The sequence below is a fragment of the Strongylocentrotus purpuratus genome, unplaced genomic scaffold, assembly GCF_000002235.5.
Source record: "Strongylocentrotus purpuratus isolate Spur 01 unplaced genomic scaffold, Spur_5.0 spur5_scaffold_14, whole genome shotgun sequence".
Classification (NCBI taxonomy): Eukaryota; Metazoa; Echinodermata; class Echinoidea; order Camarodonta; family Strongylocentrotidae; genus Strongylocentrotus; species Strongylocentrotus purpuratus.
In genome coordinates this window covers 15,300,410-15,309,444 of record NW_022145599.1, presented here as the reverse complement: position 1 = coordinate 15,309,444, position 9,035 = coordinate 15,300,410, and the positions used below count along the sequence as shown (strand labels likewise).

Genomic DNA, 9,035 nt, shown 5'->3' with positions numbered 1-9,035 from the left:
TATTCAGCCAAATATCAGATACCACTGGTCGAAATTGAACTGCTAAACTTATGTCAACTAATGTATCACTAAAAACTGGTAAGCTAACAGATGGCCATCATACAAGGTTTAGGTCAACTACATATCGGGTGATTTATAAAAATACAAATACAACCACCTCCATAGCAGCTGGGATATACGAGAGATTCGCCGGAAAAATAACGATATTTTAGTGACGTCACTATATGGACCAACACTGCCCAAGCAGACGACATCCCAGAATGAACATTATTGCAAAGCTATTATTTCTCAAATTATAATGAGTTTAGTGTATATAAATGTAATGGCATGTCAAACCATTCAAAAGGGGGTATGACCCGATTCTGATAACTGAAATCGTTTGCTTGTAAATACTCAGGATAGGGGTTAATTAACAATCAAAGAAACCAGACTTTCAAATTGAAAAAAACCCGGAATTTTATTAAGGACGGCATTTGTTCCCTCTTGAAACGCCGAACATACCCCGGTGTGGACAGCTGAATATACAATGGCGTCTTATTTTGTTTACAAGCGTCAGATTCCTTTATTTTTGTATCGCTGCATTTGTCATCAAAATAAAACCATGCGCGGGGTTTAGAGTGAGGTAATAGATTATACATTTAGCCTGTGGTAGTGAAGTAAGAGAAAGAACTCAGGTATAGATGAAAACACAGGCACTGCAAATGTGTGAGATGTCATGGGACATCGTCTGCTTGTGCAAGTCATGTCCATACTGTGATCTCACAAATCTCAGCAGCGTTCGGAGAGCTCTTCAGGTGCTATGCCGGGGCTGTATTTAAGCGTTTTGTAATTTATAATAATCATAACTTCGAATGTTTCCAAGCATTGAATTGTGATAACCTTGTCGAATCAAAGTTTCAACTTTGCAATAATTAAAATAAAGTTAGTTTTTAAATCAATGTATATCTACTTTAATATGATATGGAAAGATATATATTTTAAAAAAAACTCGTAAAGAAAAATAATTTTGTGGAAAAATGGTTACATTTTACCAAATGTTTTTATGTTTTTATGTTAAAGAATTGGTGTACACATTTCATTTTGTCAAGTTTAAAATCCTAAATGTCGCTGTGCGGCCGAGACTACATTGTAATATTTTATTGTTTGAATATTTAAATGACAAGTCATGGATTAGTGCATTAATTGTATCGATCTTTTGTGAAAATGATTATGTTGATAATTATTAAAGGGACCCTGTGGAAGGATAAATAGAAAGGAAATGAATACAGCTTTGGCTAAGTGGTCATGACAATTTCTAACTAGATATTTTCATTAAGGCATCCCTTTAACACCGATCAAGCAATGAATTGTTTATCATTAAAAGGCTACAATGAAAACGAAACGTTTATTCTTTGCTCGGCCTATATCCTGTACGTCAAGGGAGAAAATTAGAAATGCGATTGAATTGATTGGTTTCAATTAATGTCCAGTAACGGACTCCTTTTTTTTTCTCATAAATCTCGGACTGTTTTCAAGCTGTCCAGATTCGCTGATCATCATCTTTTATCATTTGAATCATAATCGGTCGCTGTTATCCTTCATTGTAAAGACCACTTTCTCAAAATGAGTGATACGATGTCGAGCCAGAGTGCCTCACCAACGCCATACTATCGACGCGATGGTGTCACGATCTACCACAATTCGACGTCAGTGGTGGCTGTCATCGAAGGTATCACCATTGTGGTTATCTTCCTCGGAGCGTTGGTCGCCAATCTGATCGCGATGGTGACGATTCTTCGAGACAAGGTTATGAGAAGGAACCTACATAACTGGCTCATCCTGAACCTCATCATAAATGATCTTGGCTTTACAATCATGAACATATCATTCCTGGTAGTATCTGTGTTCGACCAAGGCTATTTTCTCCTTCACAACAAAGCTGTGTGTTTTGTGAGTCTTTTACTATTTTGCATTCTTCGCCACCATTCTCACATACGATTTTACTGTATTTCGATTTGGGATATTGAAGAAACTTCATCCTTCTCATGAAAAGAATTATGTCAATTGTTTTGGTTAATCTATTGAGTCTCATAATTGGAATTTCACATCAGGCGCGGGTCCAGGATTTCTTAGGGGAGGGGGCCCAACCCCCCAAAAAGGTAAAAATCACGTGTTTTTACATGGTTTTTTTTCTCAACGCTGGATCCGCCACTGTTTCACATACCAAATCACAAATCTATTATGACTCCTCTCCTCCTGGAAACAAAATAGTAAAACTCGATCGTTTAAAACTCCATTAAATATGAACCCTTGAGAAATTGAGCAATCCTAAAATAGTTGCTGCATAAGCTACATACTTGGGTATTGAATGCTGCAGCTAGCAATCGGCAATCACTAATAAATCATTAATATTTGGGCAGAAAGTTGATTTTACACAGAGTTGCATGTCAAATTACCCGGGATAATTGACATGTGTGATACTCACATACATTATACTTGGTGATTAATCATCACATGAATAATAATCCCGATGTTTTGTCGAAAAGCTGATATTCTACTGGATATGAAACATTAATTCAATCTCATTTATCATTATGTGCAGATTCAAGGCAACGTTCTTTTTGCCTTCGGGAACTTTGTCACAGTCTCGGCAATCTCCGTGGACCGCTACTTGGCCGTAGTCTGGTCGACCCGCTTCCCTCCTTCCAAATCAAGAACCATCGTCTTTATCGTCTTCTGTTGGGTCGCCGCCATTGGATTCTTCTTACCCTCCTTATTGAGAGCCTTGAGAGGCGTCTCTTCGATCGGGTATAAAACAATTTCCCACAGCTGCCCTCCAGAGTTTCAGGAAAACTGCATCTCTGGCACCACCTTTAACGTCATCATCTTTCTAGTCATCGTACCTACGATGGTTTTCTGCTATGTTGGTGTGTTCCTGAAAGTGTGGCGTCAACAACGGTTGCTTAAGTCCTACCCCGACGCGAAACCTAGTGTCGTGAGCAACGTATGTTCCGTTGAAGACAACGACGATGACGACCACGACCACGACCGTGTGTCCCATGCTGACAATGACATGCAAATGGAGGTCATTGACCAGCCGATTGAAGGGCCTACCCCATCGGATCTTACCCCAGAGCCTATGGACTTCTCCCAGTCTTCAAACACCGAGGAACCTGACACTGAACATGCTGAAGGAGAAATCGAGGAAAATAAGACTATTCAACAGGGAAATGTGATAACAGGAATCAAGAAAAAAGATCATAGGACCATGCAGAAGAAACTCAACATTGACAGAAGAGTTGCCCTGACTGGTAAGTACTGCCTGTGTCGGAATTTCTAAAAGTTTGTAGAAATGTTTTAATCTTGCGCTAATCGCAATTTAATTGTACTGTTTTACCACAAGTGTTCGAAATAAAATGCCATTTTTAACATGACAGAATGTATAAATTATCATTGTTCCCTTTGGAAAAATTGTACATATACCTATTGGTGTTAAGAGGATGCAAAGTCTTTCTACTAGCAAAATGCCGAACCTACCTTTCCCCCAGGCGCGGATCCAGGATTCCTTAGGGGGGGGGGGGCCAAATTAGAAATTATGCGAGCCAAATATTGGTACGTAATGGTGACCAACAGTGACGTAATGCGGGGGGGGGGGTCGGTGCAGGGAGGGGCGAGTTCCCCCCCCCCTCCCCCTCCTCCGCGAAACGCGGAAGCTTTGACGTTTTATTAAATCATTAGAGAAAGAAGACGATTCGTTGTACCGTTCTCGAAAATAATTCTCGTCTGAATTTAGTTTTTCCCCTCCCGCGCGAAGCGCGAAATTTTTTACGATTTAGTAAATTATTAGAGAAAGAAGACGATTCGTTGTAGAGTTTTCGAAAATAAACCTCGTCTGAATTTAGATTCTCCCCCCCCTCCCGCGCGCAGCGTGGAAGCTTTTACGTTTCATTAAATCATTAGAGAAAGAAGACGATTCGTTGTACCGTTTTCGAAAATTATCCTCGTCTGAATTTAGATTCTCCCCCCCTCCCGCGCGCAGCGCGGAAGCTTTTACGTTTCATTAAATCATTAGAGAAAGAAGACGATTCGTTGTACAGTTCTCGACTCTTAATCCTTGTCTAAAATTCGCGGAAGCTTTTAAGTTTCCTTAAATTATTAGAGAAAGAAGACGATTCGTTGTAGAGTTCTCGACTCTTAATCCTCATCTGAATTCAGGTTCCCCCCCCCTCCCGCGCAAAGCGCGGAAGCTTTTAAGTTTCCTTAAATCATTAGAGAAAGAAGACGATTCGTTGTACCGTTTTCGAAAATAATCCTCGTCTGAATTTAGATTCTCCCCCCCCCCTCCCGCGCAAAGTGTGGAAGCTTTTACGTTTCATTAAATCATTAGAGAAACAAGACGATTCGTTGTACCGTTCTCGACTTTTAATCCTCGTCTGAATTTAGCTTCCCCCCCCCCTTTCGCGCGAAGCGCGGAAGCTTTTACGTTTCATTAAATCATTGGAGTAAGAAAACGATTTGTTGTACAGTTTTCGACCCTTAATCCTCTTCTGAGTTCAGGTCCCCCCCCCCCCACCCCCTCCCGCGCGAAGCGCGAGAGCTTTTAAGTTTCACAAGATCATGAGAGAAAGAAGACGATTTGTTGTACAGTTTTCGACTCTTAATCCTCGTCTGAGTTCAGGTCCCCCCCCCCCTCCCGCGCGAAGCGCGAAAGCTTTTAAGTTTCACAAGATTATGAGAGAAAGAAGACGATTGGCTGTACAGTTCTCGACTCTTAATCCTCGTCGGAATTCAGGTTCCCCCCTCCGCGCGAAGCGTGGAAGCTTTTACGTTTCATTAAATCATTAGAGAAAGAAGACGATTCGTTGTACAGTTCTCGATTCTTAATCCTCGTCTGAATTCAGGTCCCCTCCCCCTTTTTGCGCGTAGCGCGGAAGCTTTTACGTTTCATTAAATCATTAGAGAAAGAAGACGATTCGTTGTACTGTTCTCGATTCTTAATCCTCGTCTGAATTCAGGTCCCCTCCCCCTTCTTGCGCGTAGCGCGGAAGCTTTTACGTTTCATTAAATCATTAGAGAAAGAAGACGATTCGTTGTACAGTTCTCGATTCTTAATCCTCGTCTGAATTCAGGTCCCCTCCCCCTTCTTGCGCGTAGCGCGGAAGCTTTGACGTTTCATTTGACGTTTCATTTAATCCTCGTCTAAATTCAGGTCCCCCCTCCCCCTCCTGCGCGAAGCGCGGAAGCTTTGACAATTCATTAAACTATTACTGAAAGAAGTCGATTCGTTGTACCGTTCTCGACTCTTAATCTTCGTCTGAATTCAGGTCCCCCCTCCCGCGCAAGGCGCGGAAGCTTTTAAGTTTCATAAGATTATGAGAGAAAGAAGACGATTGGCTGTACAGTTCTCGACTCTTAATCCTCGTCTGAATTCAGGTTCCCCCCTCCCGCGCGAAACGCGGAAGCTTTTAATTTTCATTAAAGCATTAGAGAAAGAAGACGATTCGTTGTACCGTTCTCGAAAATAATCCTCGTCGGAATTTAGTTCCCCCTCAATCACGCGCGAAGCGTGGAACCCTTTGACGTTTTAGAGGATATTGAGAGCAAGAAGACGATTCGTTGTACCGTTCTCGATTCTTAATCCTTGTCTGAATTTCAAAGATTTTCTTTGTCTGCTCCTTTTTCCTCCTATGTCCTCTTCCGATTTGGGGAGACCGCCCCCCCCCCCCCCCTGGCTACGCGCCTGCGGTCAGATAAACACATTTTGATACCTTGTCCGACCCCGCAAGCTCAGGGGCTTAAGGCAATAAATTACGGTCAGATAAGCATTCAGGGGCCCGCCTTAGGGCCCCTGGTGGGGTCGAGGCGGCGGAGCCGGCCACGGAAGCTCAGATGAGCATTTAATTTTTTTACCTTATTATTTTGTGACACTGGCAGGTCACTATTTGGCGTGGGGTCCAGGGGGTGGAGCCCCAAAAAATCAGAGGTTTTAGGCAATTAATCACGGTCAGATGAGCATATTTTGATGCATCATTATTTTTTAACACTGGCAGTTAACTATTCTTTCTTTCTTGCTCTCATTCTATGTTATTTCTCTTTAATATACTTTTTTTCAAAAAAGTGTGGGGGGGGGGGGGGGAGGGGGAGCTCAAGGCTCCCCGATCCCCCCGTACCTCGGGCCCTGACATGTAGGAATCTCAAGAATCATATTTCTTGCCTGGCTGTAAATTTAGGAATTTGTCATTTTCCAACAAACACATACAAAAGTATAATTTACTAAAAAGTGAGGAAAAATCTCGGAAATTATGTTATTTCAGCATTATTTGTAATCCACCGTTGTGGAATTAGAAATAAACCACGTTTTAATTTGATTTCCCCCAAGCCCCCCCCCCCCCCCTATCAGTACGCCAGTATCTCCTCTTTTCCTTTTTTCTTTTCCTTTCCTTCCTTTCTCTTATTTTTTTGATTGGGGAGGGGGGGGGGTCAACAGCCTAGAAGGCAAGGCCCTTTCGCCCCCCCCCTTCCGATCTCCTTCTTCCCCCTTTCTTTTCTTCTTCCTCTTCTTTCTTTCCCTTTCTCTCCTCTTTCCCTTTCCCTTCTTTTCCTTTCTTCTCTTTTTTTTTTTTTTTTTTGCGGGGGGGGGGGGGGGGGGGCCAAGGCCCGCTCGGCCCTCCCCCCTGGATCCGCGCCTGCTTTCCCCTCCACCTCGTCGTTTTAGAACGGCTCATCGTTTCTGCAACTTCATAAAACTTTAGCGTATGTCCCAAAGTTATTTTATGTCATGATGAACAAACATAATTATTGTCATCATTAGCTCAGCCTACACCCCTCCCCAAAATTCACACCTCTGTATTGTCTTCTCTTTCATTTTTTGTTAACATATTTTCCAGAATCTCACACCATATTGAGTGTTTTTATATTAAATAAAGAAATAATGTAATACCGTCTGGATTCTGTTCCTTGTTGATGTGTTTCATAGGATTTCCATCCAACACTTTTTTCAAACAGTGTCTGTTTTTTCTTTTACTTTACAGGAACCCTACTGGTGCTAACCACCGTGGTTTGTTGGTCACCGTACTGCATCGTTAACTCTTGTCTCCTATCCATCAACATCCCCCATTGGATGGGCGTGGCCACGGTGTGGCTAGGTTACTCCAACTCCCTATTCGATCCTCTAATCTACACGTTCATGAATAAACGAATTGCAGCCCGTTACCGGGACATGTTCAGACGTTGGTCGACTGGATTGAATACATTGATTAGATGCAACTCCGGAGAAGCATGATTTTTTTTCTCCATAAAGAGTATAAAATGTTCGCCGTGGAAACTCGGCGAAGGGCACGATATTTTGATAAAGGCTTGTTCAAATATGGAGTGGAAAGCCGCCGAAAATATATATATAAATGTGTTTATTGTCTGTTAAAAAGAGAGAAAAAACGCCAATAGGTAACGTAGTCTTCACATTTAATTTGTATCACAAGAGAAGTAAAGATACACCATGCACGATAATTAGAAAACTGTTTTATCTTATGCGTTATTATCATGAGACGCCGAGTGAAATTTGAATGTTTGAAAGCTCATATCACGAATAAATAGGAATCGACAGTTGTCGAAATGGTCGTAATTATGATCGGGATGACAAAAATGTAATGTTGAATAAATCTAGCTTCGTTTATGTTTTAATCGTCTAAATAACATGATTACATGACTCTACACTGAAGAGTGTAAGAGTGATCCAGTCTTCGATTTATTAATTCATACTATACTATGTATCCACCATCTATTGCAATGAAATTTCTGCTTGCACCCAAATTATATTATATAACAATCAATTTTACTTCTTTCTTCTAGTTTACGGTCACTGTGCTCAACATTAGAATACATGTATCATTTTTAACCTAAGATACGTTTTCTAAAGAAATTTTAACTCGTTTTTTACTTAAGAGCTCTGGGATCCATCCAATACAGGATTAATTAAACAAGATATGTGAGAAGGCGCGATGGCTCAGTGGTAGAAAAGTTGTCTCGGGAGGTCCCGGGTTCGAATCCAAATCAGTGCGCTCGTGCCATTTGGTAAGGGATTATTCTTCATTGCAAGTTCCTCGGGGAGGACTTAAAGCCGTCGGCCCCCTGGTTGCTTACTAAAAAGCATACACAGTATTCGGGTAAAGCAATCATCAATCACAATCATTATCATCAAACTTTACGGATAGACAGTTGACCTATAAGTCATGATTATAACCTATACTGTTCAGAATTGAGATAATGACATTATTCAATTTTTTGTTTTCTGAAATGAACTATCAATTTACAGGAAATGATTATTATTATTACAAGAGCTTTTGGTTTCATTGAATAAAAGAGATGACAAAGCAAAAGACACACTCCGAGTGTTAAAATCTAAAACTGAGTTGTAACAAGAATTGATTTGGAGATCGAAACTACAGTATACCATTAAAGCTATCTCTTTATGACAGAGCACTTAATGTTGTCTCTTTCACAAAGTATCAATTCGCTTTCTTCATTTTTAAATTTTGTTTAGCAATATTAGGTTACGATTAGTTCAATTCCGGAATCTGTGTGTTGGCCCCATACAAAGCAAGGTACTATGCATAATTTGGAATTGGCGAAATATACAGACATTAAAGGTCAATGTTGTTTTTCTATCACTCGATCTATAATCCTGGTTTCTAATTGGAAGATTTGTTTATATTTTTATTCAAGCCAGGGTCGAAACGTGAAAATGCTTGGAAAAATCAAATCACAAGCCAATAAAAGAATAAATGAAATAAATAAATAAATAAATGAATAGATAAATGAATTTGAACTTATAAATAAATGAAACAAAACCCAATAATCAGATGTTCTTGCTCTCAGTTGCTTTCATGACCCATATAAATGTATCTAGCAGGGACGTGTTTGAGTTTGATGTTCATTATTTCGATGTATATACATCGTCACCAGGCGCGTACGCAGGATTTTTTCAAGGGGGGGGGGGGGGGTTAACATTTTAAATCGGGCCGAAAATTTCGCATCGACTCAGCCAGCCGCTGAATAAG

The 9,035-nt window shown here is 40.8% G+C and overlaps 1 protein-coding gene across 1 annotated transcript; it reads left to right on the top strand.

Annotated features, from left to right (window-relative positions):
- The first annotated feature begins 1,614 nt into the window (after positions 1–1,614).
- LOC100891247 (octopamine receptor-like) lies at positions 1,615–7,261 on the top strand. Its single transcript, XM_030985099.1, has 3 exons — positions 1,615–1,929; positions 2,582–3,290; positions 7,011–7,261. The coding sequence occupies exons 1-3, from the start codon at positions 1,615–1,617 to the stop codon at positions 7,259–7,261; spliced, it is 1,275 nt and encodes a 424-aa protein (XP_030840959.1).
- Positions 7,262–9,035: the final 1,774 nt, after the last annotated feature.

What these genes read in the sequence shown, in the direction of transcription:
- LOC100891247 (XM_030985099.1), top strand. Translation starts at nt 1,615, where the DNA reads ATGTCGAGCCAGAGTGCCTCACCAACGCCATACTATCGACGCGATGGT. An exon ending in ACAACAAAGCTGTGTGTTTT is followed by an intron (nt 1,930 to 2,581) that starts GTGAGTCTTTTA and finishes CATTATGTGCAG; the next exon opens with ATTCAAGGCAACGTTCTTTT. An exon ending in CAGAAGAGTTGCCCTGACTG is followed by an intron (nt 3,291 to 7,010) that starts GTAAGTACTGCC and finishes TTTACTTTACAG; the next exon opens with GAACCCTACTGGTGCTAACC.